The sequence below is a fragment of the Trachemys scripta genome, chromosome 2, assembly GCF_013100865.1.
Source record: "Trachemys scripta elegans isolate TJP31775 chromosome 2, CAS_Tse_1.0, whole genome shotgun sequence".
Lineage (NCBI taxonomy): Eukaryota > Metazoa > Chordata > Testudines > Emydidae > Trachemys > Trachemys scripta.
In genome coordinates, this window is record NC_048299.1 from 109,496,919 (window position 1) to 109,524,204 (window position 27,286).

The following is a 27,286-nucleotide window of genomic DNA, read 5'->3' on the forward strand; positions in this document are numbered from 1 at the left end:
AAAGGACCAATAAGGGGACAAGATACTTTCAAATCTGGGGGGGCAAGGGGGCTTTGTTTTTCTGTTCTCTGTCGGTCTGTTCTGTGTGTTGCCGGAGACAGATCAAGAAAGCAAGCAATCCAACTCCATTAGGATTAGTAAGTACTAGCAAGGTAATGCATTACTTGTATTTTGGCTTCTGATTTTCTCTGTGCTGAGAGTATTCCTGGTTTTCTTTTTGTAACTTTAAAGTTTTGCCCACAGTCCTCTGCTACTCTAGGCCTTAAAAGTGTTTTTAACATATGGGAAATTCAAGCAATTCCCTGGTCACGTAGAAATTGCCAGACTGGATCACAGCCATGGTCAAGTTAGTCCAGGGAAATCCTCTGTGTTTTGAATCTGACTGCCCTGTGAGATTATCTTCCATTCTAATTTTACAGAGGTGCTTCTTTTAACTTTTTTCTTTCTAATAAAGTTCTATTTTTTTTTTTTAAATCGGATTGGTTTTTTGTAGTGGTCTAAAAAAACCCAAGGTTGGTTTGTGCTCATCTTGTTTATTCTCAAGCCTCCCCAGGAAAGGGGGTTAAGGGCTTGGGGGAATATTAGGGGAAAGTAGGAACTCCAAGTGGTCCTTTCCTTGAGTTTTGTCTAATCACTTGGTGGTGGCAGCGTTACCTAATCCAAGGAACAACGGAGAATTTGTGCCTTGGGGAGTTTTTAACCTAAGCTGGTAGAAATAAGCTTAGGGGGGTCTTTCATGGGGGTCCCTATGTCTGTACCCCAGAGTTCAGAATGGGGAGGGGACCCTGACATGGTGGCAGAGCAGTGGGATCATTTTGAACCAGAAGCACAAACCTCAGGATTTTTTTCTTCTTCTTTTAGCTGCTTGGGGAAAGCAGGAGCTGAGAACAGCTGGAATTTGTTTTTCCTTTGCTCTCTCTTTGCCTGGAGGCAAAGGTGTTAGGTTTTTTTTAACAAAGGTGTTAGCTACAGCCAGGAAATTCACAAGCTGTTTTTTCTTTTCTTTCTTACTCTCGGGATTAGCTAGGACGACAGAAAGTGACATCCAGAAAAAAACTGGAATTAGCCTGATTTGAGGATGAAGAGAAACAAAAAGAACATGATAGACAGATGGCCAGAGAAGAAGCTGCTCACAAGAGGGCTATGGAGGCCCAGAAGCATGAAATGGAGTTAGAGAGGATAAGGGCTAAGCAGAATATACCAGACAACCCTAGCAATCCTTCTCCAGGTACCGCTTTCCAACCCAGAAAGTTCCCCACCTACAAGGGAGGCGATGATACAGAAGCCTTCTTAGAAAATTTCGAAAGGGCCTGCCTTGGGTACAACATCTCTACAGACCAGTATATGGTTGAGCTGAGACTGCAGCTCAGTGGACCCTTAGCAGAGGTGGCAGCTGAAATGCCTAAGGAACACATGAACAGCTACGAACTTTTTAAAAACAAAGCCTTCCTCCCCCCCACCTCCCCTAGATTTGAAAATATCTTGTCCCCTTATTGGTCCTTTTGGTCAAGTGCCAGCTAGGTTACCCGAGCTTCTTAACCCTTTACAGGTAAAAGGATTTTGTGCCTCTGGCAAGGAGGGATTTTATAGTACTGTATACAGGAAGGTTGTTACCCTTCCCTTTATATTTATGACAGAGCCAGAATGTCTGAGATGGGGGGAAAGACTGAGCTCATATGAGAAGTCAGAGGAACACAGACTGGGACTGAGCAATGAGACTGGGGTTGGGATGAAAAGCCAGACGAGTAGGGACTGGGACTGACCAGATGAAGAGGATGGGCCTGGGACAAGAAGCCTATGGTGGGGAAGACATAGGATTGGGACACGTGGGAGGGGATATGACCCAGGGACCTGTTGTTGCACAGGAGTGCAAAAGGGTTACAGGGATCCCCTGGATCTAGTGCCTACATACTAGTTCACCAAAAAGTGCCATGTAAGATCTCTGCTGAAAGTCTGGGTCACTCTGGTCCTCATTGTGAAATGTATGTATGGATAATATGTAAGGAGTTAAATTTATATACTGAAAATTATGTTCTTAATGTCAGAGTGGGGCTGGTCACTGGAAGGTGATAGGTTATTTTCAGGCAGGAGACACTTATCTACCTTTCTGGCTATATGTAGATGGAATATTGTATACTTCACAATGGATGCCCATTTATCGTCTAAGCCAAATGCTAATGAAGGGATTGTATATCTTCAAAAGATGATGTTTACAGGAAGAAATAAACCAATGAATTTTTGGATTCTAACAGAGACAGAGGCACTCTCTGCATCCTTCACCAAGGGCACAAGCTGCCAGCATGCTTGTTTTTTATGAACGGAAGATTACAGCCAGACTGGCTGTTTGAAGCTGGGAGAGAAATTTTGGGTGAGCTAACCTTTGAGAGAATTTGTTGTTAGTTATTTAGGCTCTAGGAAGCATATTATGATTTTATTTTATATGTAACCATTTGTTTCCATTAATTTCACTTGCTTCTTCTTGAATCTCTGTTCGTTGTTAAATAAATGTCTTGTTTGTAACTATACATATATCTATGTGCTGTGTGTTAAGTGGAGTGGTGATCTAAGGTGTAACTGGTAAGCTGGGATGTACTGTTCCTTTGGGAGCAGAGGATCTGAGAATTCTGTGCATGTCTAGTGGATCAGGGGCTGGGTACTCTGTATGCTCGGAGGACCTGAGGGTTGGAGAGTGCCTATTGTTAATCTGTAAAGAGAAAGAGAGTGGGGCCTCTGGAGGTCTGGAAGGCAGTGCTTCTGTTGTCAGAGGCTGGTGGTATTAGAGAACTGTCCCACAGCAGGAACAGACAAAGCTTCCTTGTGTTAATTGCAGCTGGTAGCAAGATGCTGCACAACCTTTGGTATCCCCAGGAAGTGTCACAGGGAATGGGACAGAAGTGATCAAGTTTGCAGGGGAACGGGCAGAAGAGTTTGTGCCCACTAGACATGCTTCCCTCCATAGCCTGGAATGGAGCACAAGATTCCCGAGTCTCACTAACACTCTACTATCAGCAAATATCTGTGAAACCCATTGGCAAAGTGTCTCATCCCCCTTTAGTGCTGGTTCACATAGAGGATGACAACCTACTACTGTTCTCAGTTACTCCTTTAGCTCAAGTGGTGGACCTAAAGTGTCCAACCATACTGGCTGACTGTCAACATGACAGAATTTCTGCTTTTTCAGTTTGTTTTTAAAAAGCTAGGAAATCTCTCTCTCATACACACACATATATTAAAAGAACATTATTATGGTTGCAAAGTCACAAACTCAAAAGTTATGAAATGCCAGAATTAAGATTGCCTTGGCACCTTATAGTTCAAAGCACAGTTGCAACTGTGGGTGCCCTGCACTTCTGCAAAAGTTTGTTTTAAGTGATTTGACTGGCATCACATAGGAACTCTGTGACACAGGCAGGGTTAGAATCCAGTTCTCTAGATCAGCATTCTACTATCTTAACCATGAACTGCCCTTTTTCTTCCTGCCATCCGCTGCCTCATTCACTACATACTTTGCAAGAAGGAGGGCAGACAGGTCCTGGTCTGCATCCATAGCCAGGTCCATGCCTTCCACCTCCAGGCCCTGCAGAGACAGCTTTAGCATGCTGGCGCACACCTTCCTCCAAGGGCTCCAATATGACCGGCAGCAATTTTATCTCCAGCTGAGATGTTTCCCCCGAGACCTCTATGAGCGGCCAGTCTTTTACCAGGACCTCCACAGACCTGGAAGCTAGACTCCGCGACCAGGTTCATAACAGCCGCCGAGGGGGAGGACTTCCTGCTGCACAACCCCCATCTGTGTGTGCAGGTGGTGGAGACCCCCTTGGTGCGCTGGAGTTGGTCCTGGCTGGTACCAAAGTTGGAAACCTCCTGGACTACGATCAGAGGGATCTGATAGTGCTTAGTCAACGCATGGGGCTGTCCACCCCATGTCACCCATCGTGTGCTCCAGGAAATGAGGGCAGCTTTGCCTCTTGCTCCCCACCTGCCTCTCACCCCAGGCCCTCTAGAACTTGTCATCGGGCCCCTGCCCCACAAGCCTCCCAAGCTGCCTCAGACACACAACCTAAGTTGGCTGAACACCAGCCAGCCAGTCCACCTCTGAACTGTGCCCAGGAAACATCTGCATGTGCTTATGCTTCATACTTTCACTTCCTTGCTCTTGTGTCCCACCCCAACACCAAATGGGGGGACTTGTTGCTACCTAAGGAGGGCGAGGAACACCAGTGGGGCAGTCTGTACTCCATGCTGGTCCCATGACCCACTGGGGATATCAGCTGGTGGCTCCTTCATGAAGCCATAAGCACAGGCATGTACCTCGCACAGTTCACAAACTCCCTTGACATCTGTCCTTTCTGTGGCAAGACGGAGACCCTGGCGCACACCCAACCTCTTACTTAGGTTCTGGCTGTATTTTCCCCCACACTTCCTGATCTTTGCACACCCCATCTGTGGCCCCACAAACTTGCAGGACCTCCTTATCAACCTTCTGCTGCTGCTGGCCAAGATGGCCAGCCATCATACCAGGTGGAGGAAGCTGGACAAGGGGGTGCTCTGCAACTGTGGGACCTATTTCCGTTCACTTGTACAGTTCCACCTCCAAGCAGAGTTCCTGTGGGTGGTATCCACTGACTCTCTAGATGCCTTGGAGCAGTGAGTACTGTCAGTGGATCTCCGCTCGGTGTCCCCTTCTGGTTACCTGATTTTTTCCCTATGACCTTCGCTCCCATCCCTGTTTTTTCATTTGTTGTCTCCAGTATTCAGTTGTGGCTCGTGTCCACTGGTCCCTCCCCTCAGATGGGGGAGGGAGGGCTTTAGCTATGGTTAGGCCTAGGCCTGCCATCATCCCCTCTCTTCACCCCATTTCCACAATACGTACACACCTTCCAACTTCTGCAACAAATGAGGCAGCGATTCTGTAGATAACAGCCTTCATTACTAAAGAACCCTGATTTATCTGCAGATCACATCCACCCTGTGCACTGAAGGAGGCAAGGGTCAAGTGGAAAAAACAGTATGTGATAATGTAATTAAAGACTATCAAAATGCATACTTACAAGGCAGCCAAATAAGGCAACCTTAATTCTGACATTCCTTACTTTTGAGTGCTTGACCTTGCAACCTTAATAACATTTCATTTAACCCAGTTTTTGTGTGTGTAATTAAAATTAAATTGGCCATATCCTGCACAATCAATTTCTTGTGATTGCAGTGGTGAGAGACATTGGCTGACCTCTGGTTGTTTTCAGTGCAGTGTAATTTTTGAAAGCAAGGGTATTGTGCAATTACGAATTGCTCCTTTATATTACAGGTAAGAACAATTTAAAGGGCTACTATATTTCACAATGCAACTATTCTGAGAAAGGATGATTTAATTTTGTTAAAAGCAAGATATGACATGAGATGCATGACAAGTGACTTGTATTTTATTTAAATTTTTGTTGAAACATATTATGGAAGAGCCATTCTTAGGTGCAAACTAGATACTAGCCTGGTAACAAATGTAAAAAGCTTTGGATATAAAGTAATTTCCCTAGGCTGGACTGACACAAGAGCAAATTTAACACCTGTTATTTTAAATCTACCATTTAATTTTATGAGTCAGTTTAATCTTAATACTATTTCTTAAAATAATGACAACAATTGTTAAGCAAACAAGAGCCAACCAAACATGGATTAGACAGCAATATTCATACCCTGGAAGAGATGTATGTTAAACTGCCTACTGGAAAGTTTCTTATATCTTCCTCTGAAGTAGCTGGTATTGGCCACTGTCAAGAGACAATATACTGGACTAACTTGACCATGGCTGTGATCCAGTCTGGCAATTTCTATATTTCTACGTGACCAGGGAATTGCTTGAATTTCCCATATGTTAAAAACACTTTTAAGGCCTAGAGTAGCAGAGGACTATGGGCAAGGCTCACCCAGACTTGATTGGCACCAGTCCCCAAAAAGCCACATCCAGTTACCTGAGATTGGGAGAAGTAGATCAAGAGCTCTGGGGAATGGTTTTGGTCCCTGGGAACAAAGAGACACTTATGCTGCTAATAGCCAGGGTATCAACAATACAGGAAGAGGCTCAACTGGAACCTCTGTCCCTCACCCACCACACACAATCATGTCAGTATATTGTATTTTACAACTTGGCCTCTGCACATTATTTTCCGTCTACTGATTAGCTGTTTATTCCAATCTACTCCATCCCACTTCCCTCAAAGTCCCTGGTGACAAATTCACTCTCCATACTCTTCTCCATCCTTCCTCTCCTGCTCTCTATAGTCACACTTTTCCTACTAACTCACTCGTTAACTCTTTAATTCCCTTTTCTTGCCATTCTCTATTCCATAATAAAAAAAAACATGTAATTAACAAGATCTGTCGATCATTACTTTGATCAGTAGGGATATGACATTCAACCTTGGAGTCTTCTGCTTTGACTGCCTGCCTTCAAACATGCTAATGTGACAGGGAAACCTGCCCACCCAGGAAAAAAGGAGAAAGAAAAAACAAGCCACAATTAGTTTCCATATACAGTTTGACATACGACTTTTTCCATGCCTTGTGCATGTAGGCTGGAATTTGTTCCCCTTAGCCTGGAAGTTCTCTCCCCTTGCCTCAGTGTTTTATGATAATGACTCAAGTGTCTGTTTACAGCTTCTAAGCTAATTTCAGATTTTTGACATTGTTCCTGCCTTTTGTTCTGCTGTTTGATTAGTTCAGGCTACTTTATTATCTATATAACTGTGGCTAGGGTTAAGTGAAGTCTATCTTCAATTGAAGTTGTTGTGAAAGATTTTTATCTGTTAACCCAAAAACCTGCCTGTCTCTGATACGTTCAAGTTTTGCAGTTTCAGAGCTCTTATGAAATATTCAACATTTTCCCTTGGTCTTTGAATTTTCTGGTGAAAACATGCTCTTTCATAAACTACATTTTCTCTGAGGCACAAAGTATGCATCACACATAGCCAGAACCCTCTCACAGTCATCTTTGTGACGGTCTTCAGTAAAGTCAAAGGATTTAAAGATATGCTCTGCCTGCTTCCCCATCACTCAAATTAAAAAAGCTGACTAAATATCTTGTTTCTTGGTGGAGCTTTGTAGCAATCTGAAATCTTGTAAAATACTGCTTCCAGACTGTCCATTGTGAAGTCCTGTAAAGCAGAAGCTCTGTGAGGCATTGAAAAGTACCATACTGATGAAATCCTGCAACCTTTGTTGCTTTGTTCCCTCTCTCTGCAGCTTTTGTTGCTTTATACCTTCTGTTTGTTCTCTTCTGGCATTAGTTTACTTCTGACACCTGCCATGTACTTATACACGGTAGGATGCAAGGCTGCTAATAGAAGGGCAGGCTTCTGTATCAGATATACATTGACTACAGAGCTTACCGCTCAGAAATACACATCAGATATGTTCACTATAAGATCCTTTAAGGTTCCTTGTGGCTGAAAAGTATAATATGGTTTACCATTCCATTACAGTGCTAAAGACTCCAGTCAGAATTGGTGCCTCATTACTCTGGGCACTAATCAAACAAAGAGAGAGTCAATCCTGCCCTAAACAGATTATAATCCAGGATACTTAAAAACAAATGAAAGGCAGGAAAGAAACACAACACTGCTATTGTCAGACACTTAGGACATAGCTACATGTGCAGATGTAGAGCGCTTTGAGTTAAACCAGCCTTTGTAGAGTGCAGTAGGGAAAGCGCTGTAGTCTGTCCACATTGACAGCTGACAGCACACTGGCATGGCCACATTAGCAGCTCTTGCAACGGCCACAGAGAGCACTGCATTGTGGTAGCTATCCCAGCATGCAAGTGGCTGCAACGTGCTTTTCAAATGGGAGGTGGAGGTGAAGTTTGAACGGGAGTGCGTTGTGTGTATGTGGGGTGAGAAAGAGTGGGTTTTTGGGGGGCTGAGAGCATGTAAGCATGCTGTCTTGTAAGTTCAGACAGCAGCAGACCTCCGCCTCCCCTCCCCGCCTCTCTCTCTCACACACAGCAGTCCACAGTAATGGTTGCTTTGTCTCGGAGCAGATAAGCATGCCGCTGTTAAACGGAGCTTTCAAAGGGTATATCCAAAACAATGACAAGAGTGACCACTTGACTTAAAGGGATTATGGGACGTTTCCAGAGGCTGATCAGAGTGCAGTAATGCAACACCTCGTTCACACTGACGCTGGGGCGCTCCAACGGGGGCGCATCAAAAGTTATTCTACTCGTTAAGATGGAGTACCAGGAGCGCTCTAGCCGTGGAGTCAGAGCGCTCTACGTGCCTTGCCAGTGTGGTAGTGAGCTAGTGTGCCCGGGGCTCCTTTAATGCGCTGTAACTTGCAAGTGTAGCCAAGCCCTCACACACACTCCTACAACCCTAGGATCGGGGCCCTGCTTTGTAAACATGAAGTAAAGTCCTCAAGAATGAAACTGCAGCAAAAAGTTCCTGTCAATAGATTAAATATCTAGATCATTGCACAATTGTACTACAATGATGAACTTAAAAGTCCAGACGCCTATATCCTTTTTGTCAGGAGGAACATCAGCCTTCTTGAAATGTATGAGTTTTTCTCATCTGATTTCTTGTTCTACCATAAATCAAGTACTCTTTACCTGCATGGGTATTTCACAGTATAAGTAATAATAATAACACAACACTTTTCATCAGTATATCTTAAAAAGCTTTACAAAGGCTGGTCAATATCTTTATCCCCATTTTACAGACAGTGAAATAAAGGCAGATAGGTGAAGTGATTTGCTCAAATACACCCAGGTAGTTGTTGCTCTATTCACAAGGCCATACTGCCTCCCTGTATTTATTAATGACAGGTTTCAGAGTAGCAGCCTTGTTAGTCTGTATCCGCAAAAAGAACAGGAGTACTTGTGGCACCTTGTTAGTCTCTAAGGCGCCACAAGTACTCCTGTTCTTTTTGTATTTATTAAATACATCAAAACTGTTGACACATTTTCCAAAAAGATCTTGATTTTGTTTTTGTCAGTTGTCTAGGCATATATTCAGAAAAAAGAGCATTAACTCCCATGTTACCTATGTTGAGTTTAGGTTGGTTGCACATGGGCAGAGGAGTCTACCTAGAGGGACCAGACCGCAGGATCAGTGCCTAGATTATTAGTTTTGTTTCAGGTCTTTATTAGAGAGACTCTCTCTTCCTCCTTGAGCACGGAGCACCTAGCACAAGGAGACCACGATCCCAAATTTGGGCTTGTGCCACTGCACTATTCATATCAAGGCAAAGCAAAAAGGATTTTGTGCGGCTGGTTCAAAGCCCTTGTGGGGTTGCGGGATTTGTTGTTTAAGCACCGTGTGGTCCAGCGCTACAAGAGCCACAGGCCGGGCACGGTGCACGCGAGGTCGGACGCGCGCAGGGGATATTTTGAGCCAGAGAGGGGCGCTGATCGCTAGGGACACGGGACCTGGCTGTGGGCGCAAAGCTCCCGGCTCCAATCCGCGGGCGGGGGGTCACCGGGGAAAGGGCATCGCCGGGCCCAGGCCCTGACTGCTGGGAGGCCGCTGCGACAGCGGGGCGCGAGCGCTCCCCTACCCGGCCACGAAGGCGGGACCCGCCTCGCCCTGGAGCCGAGCGGGCTGGGCCGGGCGGGGCAGTGGCCGGGGCGGACCCCTAGTGACACCGGCCGGAGCCAGCGAAGGGAAGACCCGGCCTCTGACCCCGCACTCCCTGGGCGCCTCTTACTGTAGGTGACGGTCACGGTGACCGGGGTCCCGGCCGACGCCATCTCCGCCCGCCGCTGCCTTTGCAGGGAAGCGCCGCCACCAAGTGCTTCCGGGGCGCGCCGGAAACAGCTCTGCGGGCCAGCCGGGGAAACAGCGGAAGCCGCTGCTGGGGACACCGGAAGGGAGTCCCAGCCCGGTCCCCCCCGCCACGGTGACGCAACCCCCGGGCCGCGGCGCGCTGCCGGGTCCCGCCCCGCCCCCACAGACCCAGGGGAGCCTTGCGCGAGCCCACGAAGGCCGGTCCCGGCTTGCCCGGCTGGTTCCAGGAGCGCGCCCGGCTCGCGCAGCGATGGGAATCAGGCCCTCGCGTCCTATTGTTCGGCTACTGATGGTTTGGGCCCTGCCGGACTCAGTTTTTGAATGCTCGGGGCGTGCAGATATACAGCCCGCCTCACCCCCGCTTGCTGCTCTTCGGCTAATGGCCCCAGCAGGGAAGGGGAGATGCTCTATGCCCCCTGCCAGCGGGCCCAGGACTCCTGGAACCTAGTCCTCAGTCCTGCAACAATTCGCTTGTGTGTTACTTTGCACACGGTGTCATCCCATTCACTTCAATGACACCACTCACGGCCTTAAATCTTTATAGGATTGGGGCCGCAGGGCTCATAGATCAGGCTGTAATTAAAGTTCAGTTTGTGCTGTCCTGACCTATGGCCTACACATGTTAAACTTTTGTTTTCTGCACTTTTCTCTTTTAGAACTGGCACCTTAAGCTTGTTGCACTCTATGAACACAGACCCGTTTGGTCCCTTCTCTAGTAGATCTTTTTGCATTTTATCAGGAAACATTCACGTAGGGTGAAGTTGTAACACTGATAATTTTTCTAATCCTCAAATACAGAATTGACACCACTGTAATAATAAAAATGGAAAAATGCCCACAAAAGGTGTAAATCAGTTTTCTAAAAAAGTTCTGGATATTTGCACATTTTAACGAGGAGAGCAAAAGGATACCCTATGCCAACCTAAAAATCAATGCAAATAATTATGCATCTGCAAATTTGAAAATTGAATGAGAGCTACAATATGCAATTGTACACTTCTTGCTTTTGTTCATTGCCGCCCAGAGGAAACAGGCATGTTCCTTATTAAGAGCATTTCCATTTATAAACAAGAAAAGCACTTTGGAGTATCTGCAGTAAGAGTGCAAGTATGATTACACCAACAGTCAGTTTCATAGCAACTTGGAAAAAAAATATGTTGACATTACTATTTTAGCACTTAAACTACAACAAATGGATAACTTGTTGAAAAACACCAAGCAACCTGATCTGTCAGCAGTCATAGGAAATACCACACTAGATCTGACCAGCGGTCCATCTGGTCCAATATCCTGTCTCCAAAAGCAGGCAGTACCAGCAACTTAACAGGAAGGTACAATACAGTGGGCATTTATAACATGTCCCCAGGAGGTTTCCTCCTAACCCCAGTAGTCAGAAATTGGTTTATGCCCTGCAGCTTGAAAGGGATATAAACCCTCTATTTTTTAATTATTTACTGTCATAACTGTGGTTAGATTTTTCTTTTTTTTCCCCACTAAAAAAAGGCAAGCAGGGAACATTTCCCATACTGCTATTTACTTTAAGGGGAAAGTGCTTTATAAGTATACGAAGGAAATGTTCATAATAAATACATTGTATGCAGTGTGGTAGCTGTGTTGGAACCAGAATACTAGAGAGAGAAGGTGGGGGAGATATCTTTTATTGGACCAACTTTTTAGTAAAGGATACAAGCTAATGAATTGTCTCCCTCACCAACAGAAGTTGGTCCAATAAAAAATTATCTCCCCTCCCTGTCTCCATAATAAATATGGTAATTAATACAGCTGGTCAACAATAGAACAAAAATTCTGTTGAAATTGTTTTTTCCATCAAAATGTTGGATGGAAATGTTGATTGCTTTTATATTTTTAGACCAACTCTAGTAATTAACTTAGTTAAAGATAGTAATTGGAATCCCATGCTTTCTAAGATGTCTCTTAAACAGAAGTTTGCCTTGCTCACTGTAAAAAATGATTCTTGGGTATTTAGCTAAAAATCATATACAATTTCAATTTAGTTTCTGATAGGTCCTCTATTGGGAAGATGGGTTCTCTAACTTAAGTTATAAGTCTAAAATATTTAAAAACAATCTCCAAACAGTTCCAAAGGGCAATATTCTTCTATTAAACTATTTGCTTCCCCTGGCCAGACAATACTGGATTCTCATGCATAGTTAACTGGAGTTAGCCAACAACTAATGCAATGGGAATACAGATTTACAGTGATCCTAAAGATATCTAATTTTTGTTGTCACTTCACAATCTGTGTAAAATATTTGATTCCATACTAAATAGTTTAAAAATATCAATCCTGTAATGCAATGTTTTATTTACATTTCTTTAGATTAAATTAACAGAAGATGATTTACATAAAATGCTGTATACATGTCCAAAACAATTTGATCTAAAATCCAGTTTCCATCTATGTTATTTTAAACAGATTTTGAAATCTGACAATTTAAAATTCTGCTTTATACTAGATACAGTACTTAGGTATGTTCATCACCACTTAGATTTAGGAAGGGTATGTGTACTGCAACTAATTATTTTCTTTGCCTTCAGTTTCTCTTATGGGAAGAAAATGTCACATGTGTAGACTATTCCAGGCAACATTTCATTCCAGGCAACATTTCTCTAATGTACAAGTTTACTAATTGAGGGCTCTCTGTTCCCAACCAGTTAACAGTTCTAAGGCTTATTGTTATTATTATTTATAGCTTGATTCTTTAGCTGAAGGAAAATTTACTAGCAAGAACTAAGGTTACAGGTAAACTATTTTGTATTTTTGATTATATATGAATGTTTACTTTTTCTAACCAAACTGTTGATTACAATTAAGGAGGGATGTGTTCTTAAAATATATGTTGGAAAAATAGCTTTATTAAGCATAAATAAGTTTCAGTTTCTGTACAACAAACATTTGTATAACTTCATTCCTGATAAAAATGGAAAACTATCTGGGCCATAGACAGTTCTGAAAGAGAGTCTGCTACAAGACTTGGCAATACAATCTTCAGTAGAAGAGATCTGAGTTGGAGAGTACTCTCACTCTTCTGGCCAATGGGTCCAAAGAAAGGGAGATGGCCATTTGTTCTATAACCACTTTTTGCTAGACAATCTACAGAGCAATAGTGGTCAGAGAAAGCTGTAATGCCCTGACTCAGGACAGGAGGAGAAGCACAGCAGTAGTAATGGCCTTACAGAAATGCTATTTTGGAATTCTAAAAGGGAGATGTATGAAAGGGTGGAGAAGTTTGAGGATCATGACCAACCTCCAGCTTTAGACCAAGCATGTTAAGGGAGGGCCCATGCTCAAATGCTGAATGATGAAAACAAGGGACAGGTTAAAACTGCTACCAAAAACACCACACAAGAGGATAAGCTACTCTATGGTATAAACTTTTATGTCAAAATGGAATACATAAGGTTAAAGATAACCTTTGTATATATTTATTTGTTACAGCTGTAATTAAGAGTTACAAATACAATATCAAGTCTCAGAACTGAAGTATTCTTAAAAACGCATCCATTTGTTATTAAATCAGTACAGTAAGTAATAAGGAAGCTATCTTACAGAAGGTAAGCAGCCACATAGCCTTAGTTTGTTTCAGAAAACAGAAATATAATACAAATCAGATCAAGACAAAGCTCAACTATTAACAGCCACCACTATTTTTCATGTACTACTTCTTCCATAAAACACCGGATAATCAAAACCTAGTAGATTGAATGCATCCACTGAAGGAAATTGTGCCAATTTTTCTCCTCTAATAGAAAAGTCAGTAGTATATCAACTTTCTTCCAAGAAAGGAAACACCACCAGCCATTCATATTGCATTTTAAGATGTAGTGATATTAAGGTTATACTGAAAAGGCAAGTTTTCCAGGATTTCAAAAAATGTTTTGCTGATTTGATTTGTAAGAAATAACTTGCCATTTCCAATGTGCTCTAAAAATGCATGTTTATGTAGCAGGGATCTGTGGCAATCCAAATTCATCCACCAATACACCATCCTATGGGGGAAAAAAAAAAGATATAGTTTAATCAATTAGGTATACAACCTTTAAGATTACTTTATAGTTTGGAGTTACAAGACCAAATAGGGGCATCAGTATTTTCTGTAGCTGACCTCATTTATCCATTTTATTATAGTCCAAAAAAAGTGAAAATTGAACATCAATCTGCAGACATATGCTTACATACAAAAGCCACGTGAAAAAAGTTGGAAGAACATGGAAAAAATGCTGGTTTAGATTTGCTTGAAAAAAACATGTAAAAATGCTAAGTACACTATGACAGCCCTTTCAACTAACTACAGTCAGTTCCTTCTGGGGAAATAGATTTTTACAGCAGAAAGACAACATTAGTTCGTATAGTAAAGTTGGCCTCCCAAAGCATACAAGTGAAATCTATACAAGAGACTACCCTAAGCATCTCCAAACATGCTAAGCACAATTCTGCTCCACCTTTAAGGCTTTCCATTAAGCAACAGCTTTATCAGTGTCATGACTGACTGATTAAAACAAGTTTACTGTACATTTATTAAATGAGAGGGGAAAAGGCCCACCTTGTTTTTTGCGTCAGTAGGAGTGCCTTCTGGAATTGCTGGAGCAGATGCAGCTTCATCTAAATAGGAACTGTCCTCATCAACTAATAGCTCATCACCTAAGGCATCCAGTTCTGAAATTAAATTACATTACATACGTTACAGCTATACGAGGGCTGAAGGACTGATCGATCACGGTGATGTTAAATTAAGCAAGGGATTTCTTTGGCAAGGAAAAAAAAATACATGTAAAGGAAGTTACTGGGGGATGTGTTAAGAACAAAACCAGAGGATCTGCCTTGGTGGACATGCCATAAGGCAGCTAGAGGAACACGCAAAAGGGGCTGTGACATTTTGTACCTTGGAGTAACCCCCATATTCCTCATTTTTATAAAATTGTGATCTTGCATATAACACATGCCTTGTAAGGTATCAGGGGAAAGGTTATGATCTACTGAAAGTCTCTATCCATATATGTATATCATTAATGCATATGAAGTTATGAGAATTTTGTTGTATGGTTGTCACTAAAACAATGTAAATTGGGGAATCAGCCAGATATTAGCTCCCCAGAGGCAACAGCAAGGAAAGTAATCAATACCCAGGCAGGGTATCAACCAACCCATCAACCACCATTGTCCAGCAAGGGAGCTACAATTCAATGACTCGCGTGCATGAGACCACACCAGGAGAATTGCTCAATCTTGCCTGGAGACTCAGCAATGCCCAGACATGCCTGGACTTGTGTTCTACAAGCACATGGATTGAGGGTATAAAATCTAACACAGGGGTCTCAGGCTTGGCCCTTCTCCTTCACCCACCTACGCTGCAAGCAACAAGGACACTCAAAAGACTCCAACTGAGGGAACTGTCCCAGATTTCAAGGGTGAAATCTGTGTACTATTAACTACATCATCAGTGGGGTGAGGAAAAACTGCTTAGTCTAGTTGTTGCCCAGTCTAATAGGATTGAGAGTTTAGACTACGTGCTTACATTTTCTTTTCTTTTGGTAACTAACTGACTTTTTGCCCATCACTTAATATCACTTAAAAGCTATCTTTTGTAGTCAATAAATTTGTTTTACTATTTATCTTTACCAGTGAGTCTGCCTGAAGTGTGTGGTAAATCTGCTCAGGTTTTGCAAAGGCTGCTGTATATCTACTTTCCATTGATGAAGTGGTGAACCAATACATACATTTGCACTGCTCATCTTGAGCACCTCAAGACCGTCTATTCCTGAGGTACAGTGCTGGGAGCTGGAGGGATTTGGCTGATGCCTTTCCCTGTATGATTCATGAGTGGCTCTGGGAGAATTCATGCAATCTAGCTGGGGGGAGAAGGGGAAAGAGGGGAGAGTTGTGCTGAGCAATAACAGCACCTGGAGGGCTTTGCTGCTGGTACTAGCAAGGCATTGTGAGGGATGCCCCAGACTAGAGAGAGTTAAGGGGGAACAGTGGTCCCACAGTCCCAGGCTGCACACCAGGGGGATCCTGTTCCAGTGGCGCGAAATACACAGCTTGTTGTATCAAGGAAGTAGGGTGAAATACACAGCTTGTTGTATCAAGGAAGATTTGCATTTCATACACTGGTGTAAAGATTTTAAGTAAGGCTTTAAGTGTGGTGGCTAAGGACAGTCACGAGGAAGCTAGCAGTTTGTTATTTTCTGTTTGGAAGTAGGGAGAGAAAAGCAGGAAAATGACTGAAAGCAGTGAAGTGATTGTGAAGTTGGAGCTTTTTAGGCTGCAGGTTGCAGAAAAGGAAAGGGAGAACGAGAGATTATTGGAACGGAAAGAACTGGAGATAAAGGAAAAGCAGGAGGAAAGAAAAGGAGTGAGAGGAAAAAGAAAGAGCGGGAGCAAAAACCAACTGAACCTGCTAGAGAAGCAGAACCAGAACCCACCAATCCCCATCACACCAAAAATCCACAATTGGGACCATTTATGTCCTGCATGTGAGGCAGATGATATTGCTGAATATTTGACCACATTTGAAAGGCTGCATGCAGTGCATGAAATCCCTGATGCCAAGAAAGTTCCTACCGTAATTGCAAAATTAATTAGTAAAGCTCTGACTGTATTTAATGAAATGCCCATTGAGGATGCTTTAGACCAGTGGTTCCCAAACTTGTTCCATTGCTAGTGCAGGGAAAGCCCCTGGCGGGTCGGGCCGGTTTGTGTACCTACCGCGTCTGCAGGTTTGGCCGATAGCGGCTCACACTGGCCGTGGTTCGCTGCTCCAGGCCAATGGGAGCTGCTGGAAGCTGCAGCCACTACGTCCCTCAGCCCGCACCGCTTCCAGCAGCTCCCATTGGCCTAGAGCAGAGAACCACGGCCACTGGGAGCCGCGATTGGCCAAACCTGCAGACGCGGCAGATATACCAACTGGCCCGGCCCGGCCCGCCATGGGCTTTCCCTGCACAAGCGGCGGAACAAGTTTGGAAACCACTGCTTTAGACTATTGTAAATTTAAAAACACTATTTTGTAAAGGTTTCAGATTACCCCTGAAACATACAGAGTTAAGAGGGATATTGGTATGAGTAATGGGGAACATGTGAACAAAATGAAAGATGTGATGGGAAAGTAGGTGAGGGGCAAAGATGTTACCAGCTTTGAGGGAATGTTTGATCTTGTGGCTCAAGAGCATTTCCTAGGCATATGCAAGGCTGATGTAAAGCAGTGTTGATGGGACAAAAATGTAAAGTCTGTGGATGAGACGGCATCTCTAGCAGATGCCTTTGAACAGACCCAGGCATCTATTGAAAACAAACCACTGAAAGAGGTGTTTAAAGCTTATCCCTAGCAAGAGGAAGGGTGGCTGAGAGGCTGGGTACTCACCTCCCCAAAATCATTCCTCTAACCCTCATCCCAAATCTCCTGTAAAAACAGAAGAACTATCAGTGCAATTCCACTGATAATTTGAGGAATAAATGCCCTATGCTAGGAGGAGAGCCCAAAGAAGGGGCAGGGAATCTCAGATGAGGATTCCCATTACTAACACAGAGAAGCCACATGCTTCCAAGTATGGGAGGGGCTGAGATTAGCTCCTTTCCAGCAGAAGGCAACATGCCCTCAAGATCAGGGGCAGGAGAGGTGTTCTCAATGGCTAAGGAACTGTCCCAGTTGTTAGCTGGCAGAGTTTTGCAGATGAACAAGGGACAGACCCCTTCCTAGGGAGCACAGAGAAATGTGTCTTGGGGGGATAGGGTGAGGCCCAGAGGAGGAAACTGGGGAAGGAATAGTGGGAGTACAGGAATGTCTCCTCACTGATCACTTCGGGATGCAGCCTGGGCATCCTCTCCTGGGATCCCGTCACAGGGCCAACTGACGGAATCCCTCCATCAAATACTACTCTGAAAAGGAAAACTTATGGGGCTTCACAACAAAGAGGACATACAAACAGCAGCCCAGGATAGACATGGATGGTGGAGCATTGTTTGTGCACTAAGCAACATCTGACAATGCAGGAAGGATTCATATTCAGAATGCTGAGGGAGAGGGAAACTGCTCCAATAAAGAAGCAACAACCATCTATATCTGAGCCAAACAAATTGATGTTACTTAACAAGACAATTAGTGATACAGAAAAGCACTAGAGAGAAACTAGAATTAAAAAAAAGATTTTTTTCTTCAGTAACCACAAAATTCTATAAATGCCAATTATTTAACATATTAACTTGTGCTTTTGCCTGTGCAACTTCCGAGTTAAAAATAATCAGCCATCTACTAATTTCTTTGGGGGGCGAGGGGCGGGGGGGAGAGAACCCTAAGAAATTGTGTTCTTACAGAAGAACTAAAAGTACAGCTGAATCTCCCTATACTCACTAACCTGCTTCCAAATCATCTTCGTCAATCTCTGGCGTTCCATAACTACGACCCAGTGCGTCCTGGATTTCACTGGCTTCTTCCATCATATCCTCCAATTGGTCTTGTATGTCCTGTAGTAGTAACAAAGTTAAACTTGTCCCAATTGCACAGTTACAAGCTGATTCAACTATAACGATACACTGAAATTCAGAAGTGATTCAGGAGCTAATGTTGCAGAACAAGCTACTCTGCTGAGTCATTTTAATTTATAAATCCTGCTATAAGACTAAAATATTGTGTTAATTATGCACTTGGTGTAACCGTCTGGGTTCTCAGCGGTTAAAAAATTAATTTTTATATATATATGGACTAGAACAGAGGGAGGGTAACTGGCACCAAAATCTCTGAACGTAGCAGGTTGTTTTATACTTCTCCAGAGTGAATTTAAAAGACTTTTAAAAAAACTAGAATCTAGTGTTAGCTTGCAGAAGGAAGATATGAGGCACATACTAAAAAGCAAAACTAAACTAGATTTTTTTTTAAATTTCATACACTGAACTCTAGTGTGGAAGTGCAGGGACCATTTTTTCCTCACTTACATTCATATCAAATGATGAAAATCTCCTAGCATGCTTAATAGATTCTATGCATACTAAAACAGACATTAAACTTCCAAGACTGCAAATGAAGCCAGTCAAAACCAATGGCAAAGCCATATTAGATGGCAGGACATTCTCGAATGGGGTCAGAAGCATTTAGAATGGGCTGAAAGGACATTTAAAGCATGAGAGATCAGAGCAGGAATGTTAGCTGTGAAACTCATGCCACTGATGAAGGGGGAGGTGGGATCAGAAGTAGCTGAAAGAGTGAAGTGAAAGAACCAATATGGATTGGAAGAATGGGGAAATGTGATTAGATAGGATTTCACAAAACACACCAAAAACCAGTAGACTTGGGAATGGCTGTTCCCACAGAATATGCTACATCTGTTCAGATATCAAAAGCCATACACAAAGTGATCAGCCCAGTGACATTATGGGACAATCCAAAGCATTATTATATTTCATAATAGAGTTGAGAAGATGGAAGTAGGTCCACATCAGGATGATTGTCTAGCTAGAAGACAATGAAGTCTTTTCCACAATTCCAAATACAGTATTGTGTATCAAACTCTTGTTTTATCAATATTTTCAGCTCAGACACTTGGGTTTTTAACAATTTATAGACATGGAAGAAGAGACCCAAAATTGAAAGCCATAGACACATTTATGCTCAGTGCTAAGGATATATGCATATTTGTAACTAACACTTATGAAAACACTAATTGGGAGGCTTAAAAAGAATAAACCTCAAGTACAGAAATTTGAGGAAGCCAGAAGCTTATCTGGGTGTTCTAAAGAATGAGGATTAACTTGAGTTGTGCCATGATGAAGTCAATCAATTAAAAAAAAATAAACATACAGATTTTAGTGTAAATCTTACACTAAATGCTTATGCAGATAAGACAACAAGCATTGCCCCCAAAGGGCTTACAATGTAGACCCTGTGCATAAACAAAGAAACGGTGATAGAACACACCCATAAAATGATGTAGCAGTCACGTTTAGAATGTGTTTTAGCCTTTGCACTTTTATTTTTGGGGCAAAGTCATAGTTATTTAGTAAAAAACTTCTTAGGGGAGGACTAAGCCTTGTAGACCTCTTGGAATTGTGTTTTCAGGAGGTACCAAGAGGAGAGGTTGGGAACATGGTGAACCGATTTGGAAGGAGGGAAGAAACAAAGGTAACATGGAAGAATATTAGGAAGCAAAAGTGGGAGGAGTACATAACCAGAGCAGATCATCATAAAGTTTGGGAGGAAAAAGTGGCTGGAGCAGAGAAGTAGTTCCAGTGGGATAACTCGGTTAGATGAATTGAAAGCCAAGTGCTTGGTTGTGCAGTCAGAGGAATTAAAAATCCAATGATCAGGTTTAGCAGTGTATAGAAAATCAGATCAGTTTCATCTTTAACAAAAGCTGTAGAGCTGCTCATTTCTGACTGAAGCAATCAGCTGTGCAGTTGGCTCATTTTCACTGTTCTCTCTGGTTTAGGCAATGAATGTTTAATTCCAAATAAACTTTGTGTGCACAGTAATAGTCACTATTGAGTATTTTAACAGTATATTTGGATAGTTTAGTAGTAAGCAGTACAAATGCTCACCTCAATGTGATCAATTTTGACTTGCTTGTAAGCCTTCTTCATTTCTTTCACCCCCAGTTTCATAGCATCAACCTAGAAAAAGTCAGACAAGATGCTTTTATCTACTGCAGCACTTATAAATAAAGCAAACTTGAAATGAATTTACTGATACCGTTGTCTTTGTGTCTTTCAGTGATTGGATGGTGTAATTGGCTTGTTCCATATTAAAAGACTGCTGTGACAGATTATCCCGCTGTTGTTCATACCTGTTAAAGTATTACAAATGCTGTGTTTAAAACATTACTGTATATCATACAATTTGTAAGTAACCCTAATTAAATTAGCAAAATACCTGAGAGAAACAGCACTTTTCAAACTTGGATACAAAAATAGAAAGCAACCTTTGCTCTTTACTTATTTGTAAACAGTGTTCAGTAATAGTCATTTTAATTTTGTTCGAGGGGCCATTGAACATGACTATGTATTTATGTTTGTTACTTGATAAAGCTATTTCTGAATGCAGAATTAAACTTTTGCTTAGATGGTTGGAAACCATGCATGCCCATGTTTACACAGGTTTATATAGTGTGCTTTGTTGTGATATAAAGGTTTTGTTGACAAATTTGGGATGAGTGCATTACAGTAACTCCTCACTTAACGTTGTAGTTATGTTCCTGAAAAATGCAACTTTAAGCAAAACGATGAATTAAGTGAATCCGATTTCCCCATAAGAATTAATGTAAATAGTGGGGATTAGGTTCCAGGGAATTTTTTTCGCCAGACAAAAGACATATCACATACATACACACAGTATAAGTTTTAAACAAAAAACGTAATACTGTATACAGCAATGATGATAGTGAAGCTTGGTTGAGTGGTGGAGTCGGAGGGTGGGATATTTCCCAGGGAATGCCTTACTGCTAAATGATGAACTAGCACTGGGCTGAGCCCTCAAGGGTTAACACATTGTTAATGTAGCCTGGCACTCTACAAGGCAGCATGAATGGAGGGAGGAGACACAATAGACCTGCAAACATCCCCTGTAGAAACCGAAGATGATAAATGCACACTATCCCACTGGAGCGCACCATTACCTCCACCTCCAAAGTGTGTGGGGGGGGGGGGGGGGGGGGGGGGGGAAGGGTATGTGTGTGAGAGAGAGAGAGAGAGACACACACACACACACACAGTGTGCGTGTGTGTGAGAGAGAGAGAGAGAGAGAGAGAGAGATGTGCATTGCCCCTTTAAGTACACGGACGCCACTTTAACTACAATGCCTTTTTAAGTAGATAAGCAAGTTGAGACAGCAGCAGCAGTTGCCAGCAAGCTCCCTCCACCCTGAGCCCTGTTTCCTCCACCCCCAAGCTCTGTTCAGGAGTGGGGGGAGGGGGCAGGAATGGGGGGAGAGGGACACCCTGACATCAGCACCTCTCTTTCCCTCAACCCCCTGCACAGCAAGCAGGAGGCTCCCGGAGCAGCTCCAAGGCAGAGGGCAGGAGCAGCACATGGCAGTGGGAGGGAAGGACACCTGAACTGCCCAGCAATTGATAGCCTGCTGGGCGGCTGCTGCTGCACAGGGAACTTATGGGAGCTGATATGGGGGCTGCCAGTCCACCCTGGTTCCAAGCCCCCACCAGCTAGCTCCAATGGGCTGCTTTTCCTGCAAGCAGTGGACAAAGCAGGCGGCTGCCAAACAACACTTTAAGGGAGCATTGCGCAACTTCAAAAGAGAATGTTCTCTAATAGATCAGCGACGTTACAACGTTAACTGGGACGACGTTAAGTGAGGAGTTACTGTACTTACTAATGGCACAGCAATATGGGAGAAACGTAGCTCATCCCATAGAGTGCTCTGATTGGGTCCAACCGGAATGTTAAGAACACCAGTGAGATCCAAGGAGCCATCGATTGTGCATATAAAGAACTTACTGTGATGCTGATTCATGCATGTAAAGTAGAAATTTATATAACATGCAGCAATACCCATCTCTCTCTATATAAAAGCAAGACAGAAAATCAAGTGTAACTTCAATGATTTACCAGTCATTTTGTTTTAATTCAAGGTGTACCAGTACTGCACATTATATAATATTATGTGTATATTAAATATCAAACCTATTTATATACAAATAATGCACAGACATGCTGACATTGACTTTTTTTTTTTAGCTTTGATACTTCAAGATCAAAAACTGGATGTTTATAAACAGCTGACTACGATATCTTCCATGATTTGTTTGCAAGAATACTCACAAGACATAGCACAAAAATGGGGAAGAGGAAGTGGCAAGTGTGCCAATCTTCCCAAAACTAAACAGAATTTCACTAAATCAGGATTAAGAAAGTTTGAAACTTACATTCGCTTCTGCTTTAATACTCTCAAAGCCTTCTGTTTTACCATATTCTGAAAGAGAAATGACAGCCAGTTGTTAGTAAAAGCAAAGGTAACAATTTAATTGCTCTGGGTTACACTATTACAATATTTAATGCATAAAATTATTATTTTTTTTTACTGTAAGAGGTCCTTTCTTTAAATCTGTGAGAGCTGTTAAACACAATTAACAGTCACAATGAATACTCATAGTAAGTATTGAAACAGGCATCTCTCTATGTTGGTAATAATGAAACCCCATATAACTTCTGTTTAAATAAAGGAAAAACACACCCAAAAAGCAGAACACACTCAGATAAATGGCAAATTTCTCTGGACATTACCTTTCAAAAACATTTCAATGGTCAGTATCAACCAAATAATGCTTTGTAAGGTGCTATCACTACATGCATGAAGAATTTCCATTCACTTTAAAACTCAAAACAAACTAAACTTTGTTAACAATTGTTTCCTTTAGGTGTTTGCCCCATTTCTCAAGCTCATGGGGTTCCCCCCCATCCATTTCTGAAAGATTTGGAATCTCCTCCATACGCAAATGAACCCAGGATACTGCCCTGCAGACTTGACCTCATAGAGCCGCAGGGGAAGGAGGGAGAGAAAGCAAGAAAAGGAACACAGACTCCCTTCTCCCAAGGAAGCCTACTGGTTTCACAGGGATACCCAGATTGTACTTCTAAGTTCTTGCATTTTCTCCCTGCTTCCTCCTCTCCTCACACCACTGTTCTCCATATTATGGTTTGCAAGCTCTACCTGAGAGAGCCTCAAAGTAAGCAAACTGGTTCCACTTCCATCCTTACCCCTAACCACACTGAGATCTCATTTGCATTTCTCAGTTAAAAATAAAAAAAAGAGACAAAGTTTACATTTAGCATTTTACTGACATTTTAATGTTTCCCACGGTAGGTGTTCAATTTAGTGAAATCTGTGACAACTATGAAAAGAGAGACAGTGATTAGAGCAGAGGAAGACAATTTAACACAGTGTGACTGGATGGCCAGAGAGTGCTTGACCAAGCCTACGATCTCTAATAGCCTGATGCAGATATAAAAAGGAGGTAATAAAAGTATTTGACTTTGTAGTCAATTTTTTAGTTTTACACAGAGTAGCATTATGAAAATGCAACTTTATTTCAAGACTAGCAACCGATAGGGCACAGATCTGGGAAATAGCTGAGAATACAGACAAGCTTATCGTATCCCACTCTCTCCCAAGATTGCAGGAAGCACTTGTAATGATACTTCTAAGAACCTGGAGAACTGGTTATGACATTGCTCCATTATGTGAATTACTGAAAGTGTGACTCACTTCACCTTCCCATGTGTACACCAAATAGGATTCTTACCTTTGCAGGTCCCTCCCTCATTTTCTTCATCTGATCTTTATACTTCACCAGTTCTGCATCGAGCCTACTAATTTTCTTGTCAATTGACTCAGCTCTGCTATCCACCTGTGGTACAAGGAAGACAGACAAAAAATTCATTGCTAACACTCAAGATTTTTTTCCAGGCACTTGTAGTCCTTGAAGTAAAATGTGTTCACACTGAGAGTTGCTGTTATACAAGCTAGACTTAAAATGTCAAAAGGTTTTTGGAAGGGACAAAAAGTGGCAAAGATTCCTCCTAATAGCATTAATTAAAAAAACAGACTCTCTTATTGACTTTATGTATTCAGAGAAGTGTCTCACAGAAAACTTATGTTTTTCATTCTGTGAATCATTACTAGGGAGGCGCACACAATCATACTACATTTTTACTCAGTGGTATGACATTAAATTTGCAAATTCAATTTGTATCATAATATCTGAATATAGGTAATCTGTCAACATTTTAATTCTGATGCATTTATCCTTCTGTTAGACCCCTTTTTCCTCTAAACAAAGAGACAGTGTGCGCCAGCTTGGAGGAGGACATTGATAATATACTATTGCCAGGGGCATTTTCTATGCAGAGCAATTGATATTAGCTCTCTCCAGACTAGAGACAAAATGCCTGGCTACAGCTGGCACTGAAAGATTTACTTTAAGCTTTCCACTATGCCAGCTGTTTTATTAATAAAAGGAAAATAAATTGTACATTTTAAAAATATTGTACATTTATGGTGCCTTGAAACAACTCTTAAAGGGTCCTAAAGCTCTCCACAAACATCCATCTACCCTTTAACTCAACCATCACAAGGGTGGGAGGACAATTATTATTTGGACAACTAGCGCACATCATTCTGGATAACAGGTTGACTAAATAAGACCCTGAGGCAGACTCTCCTAATTAATTATGTATGCCACAGAATCTAATGTACACAGAACAGACAGAACCTCAGTTTTAAGGTGATGTTGGAAAGATTCCTACATTGCAGAGTGCATGGAACTCAGTTTCTCTGCCTCCAAAGGACTGAGCTGGCTGTATTGGAATTTAAACCTCTGAGTCCAGAGTCTTTAAGTTCTATGTTTAAACCACTGATATACAAAAAAGCGTGTGTGTACAAAGTAGGAGAAAATTCTCCACATAATCTAAGGAGAATCCCAGTTAACATACACAAAGGAGAAATGGGTTTCATTATTAAAACCATTTTCTTTCCTGTACAAGTGAATGATACAAACACAGAGGCACTGCATTTATCTCCAGATGAAAGGCCCATGGTGAGGGTAACAAATTTATTCCAGAACAAAATATTAAACTTCTGTTTCTCATGACATATCTAAGATTCTAATTATGCCTTCTTGCGCCCCAAACTAAGCATTCTGACTACTTGTCTGAAGTAAACTACTAATTTCTGTTGTTTTACTGAAAAAAAAATAAATAAATTACCAAACAGGAGTAAATAATAAGATAACAATGTACAATCCAATATAAACTGTCAGGAAAAAGAAAAGGGTGAAGAGTACCCTTACATTTTCAGTAACTGTTCTGGGGTGAACCCTGACCTAATTTAAAACTGAATTACCTCTCCCAATAATTTGCATTCTTTTTATCAGTATATCGGCATAATTGAACTTGGTAAGGATTGTTATATTATGCATTACTTGTAGTCTATTCTGCACTAAGAATTATTTTTATATCGAAAAAGGTGAGGCTTAATTACCCTCTATCAACTCTTAAATTTTTATCATTGACACTAATTGTACCCTTACAGTCTATCCACAGACACCTGTTTAGTTGTCATACATTGCTGAGCAACTAGAAAAGAACAAACGTAAATATAAAGAAATGTTAAAAGGATTGAGGCAGCAGCTAAGACTATCCATCAAACAGTGTAAAGAAGTGTCCAAAATTGATAATGTAGTATTTAAATATTTACATGCATTAAACTAGGCAATTTTGAGAGCCTCACAATGTGTACACTATCTTCATCGCTGAACACTACTCTCTATATTGACACTTTGAGGCCAATTAAAAATCCACTACATCATTCCCTTCCTTATTATGGAATCTGTTATGTACATACTAAATATTGTACCTGTTACACAAGTGAGTTGTCTACAAGACTGGAGAAGAATTACTGTTTAAAGAATAATTCTACAGCATACCACTGAAAATCAGGCAAAGCACTTTTAGTTAATAAAGTAATTGCAAGGAGCATCACTCAGTAGGAAAAGTTATCCCAGACACTGACCATGAACATCTCTTCCATTTGTTTATTTGTCCACTAGCATATGCAATTATCTGATGTGCACACACAGTTGATGCAATTGCATGTTAGGCACAGTTGAGCACCTAAATTCTGTTCTTAATAGGACCATCATTAGGTTGAAAAGGTAACAACCCATTGAGATGAATGGGGCAGTTTGTTTACAGGAATTGTTTCAGACTATCTGCAGATTCCAGAAAACTGTTGTGAATCAGTTTTGTAGTAGTTTCAGTTCACATTTGGAAGGTTTCATTGCCGCCATAAGGGCTAAAAAGTCTATTTGTTTTTAGAATGCTGCATAATTTAAATCTTCCAAGAAGTTAGCCAAATACCTCAAAGCACCATATTCTTTTTCCTCATTTTTTAATTGTTTAATATATAGAGGAAAGGTATGATTCCTAAAGCGAAAGTTTGCTGGAAGATTGCATTTCATATAGTTTTAGGGCCAAAAGGACCACCACACCATGTGGTCTGATCTCCTAAATGTCTTCCTAAACTTTCTTTCAAGAAGAACATTACAATAGCAGTCAGGCACTCAACTACATGTTTGACAGCTCTATTAATACTTCTCAACTTGTATTATTTAAAGGACAATTAAACAAGCCCATCACATCTCTGTATGTCTTTACTCTGTTTTGCAGCAAGTTCGTCCATGGCAGAGATTGTGCTAAGAACAATCCCATCATTCTTCACCAGCCTGAGGATGGTATTCATGTGACTTGGCCATCCTTTGAACTGCATGGTGTGGGCTTCCCACTGGGCCCAGTCCAGCTTTTCCACAATGTGCTATTTGGGATTGGCAGGCAGTGGGGAATTATGAGAGAACAAGAAAAGAAAGGAGGTGTGTGTGACAGCCCTTTGGAAGGATGAATAGAGTCGGTAACAACAGAGAAAACATTGAGAGACCTGGGCTCTGAGTGTGTCTGCCCATAGGAGTCTGAATATAGATAGGCAGTGGGGGGGGG

General features: G+C 41.9%; 2 protein-coding genes across 3 annotated transcripts in view; both read right to left on the minus strand.

Moving 5' to 3' along the window:
• The window catches only part of BAG1 (BAG cochaperone 1), a 34,501-nt gene extending 24,704 nt beyond the window's left edge, over positions 1-9,797 (minus strand). For both annotated transcript variants that reach the window (XM_034761392.1, XM_034761391.1), the window contains exon 1: positions 9,700-9,797. In XM_034761392.1, coding sequence (XP_034617283.1) covers positions 9,700-9,742 — 43 coding nt within the window. In that variant the 5' untranslated portion in view covers positions 9,743-9,797. The remainder of the gene's footprint in view (positions 1-9,699) is intronic.
• Positions 9,798-12,636: 2,839 nt separating this feature from the next.
• CHMP5 (charged multivesicular body protein 5) overlaps positions 12,637-27,286 on the minus strand; it is a 15,552-nt gene continuing 902 nt past the window's right edge. Inside the window, exons 2-8 of the mRNA XM_034761393.1 lie at positions 24,040-24,144; positions 22,663-22,709; positions 20,477-20,570; positions 20,326-20,397; positions 18,150-18,258; positions 14,345-14,457; positions 12,637-13,790 (exon numbers count right to left, since the gene is read on the minus strand). Coding sequence (XP_034617284.1) covers positions 13,740-13,790; positions 14,345-14,457; positions 18,150-18,258; positions 20,326-20,397; positions 20,477-20,570; positions 22,663-22,709; positions 24,040-24,144 — 591 coding nt within the window. The 3' untranslated portion in view covers positions 12,637-13,739. The remainder of the gene's footprint in view (positions 13,791-14,344; positions 14,458-18,149; positions 18,259-20,325; positions 20,398-20,476; positions 20,571-22,662; positions 22,710-24,039; positions 24,145-27,286) is intronic.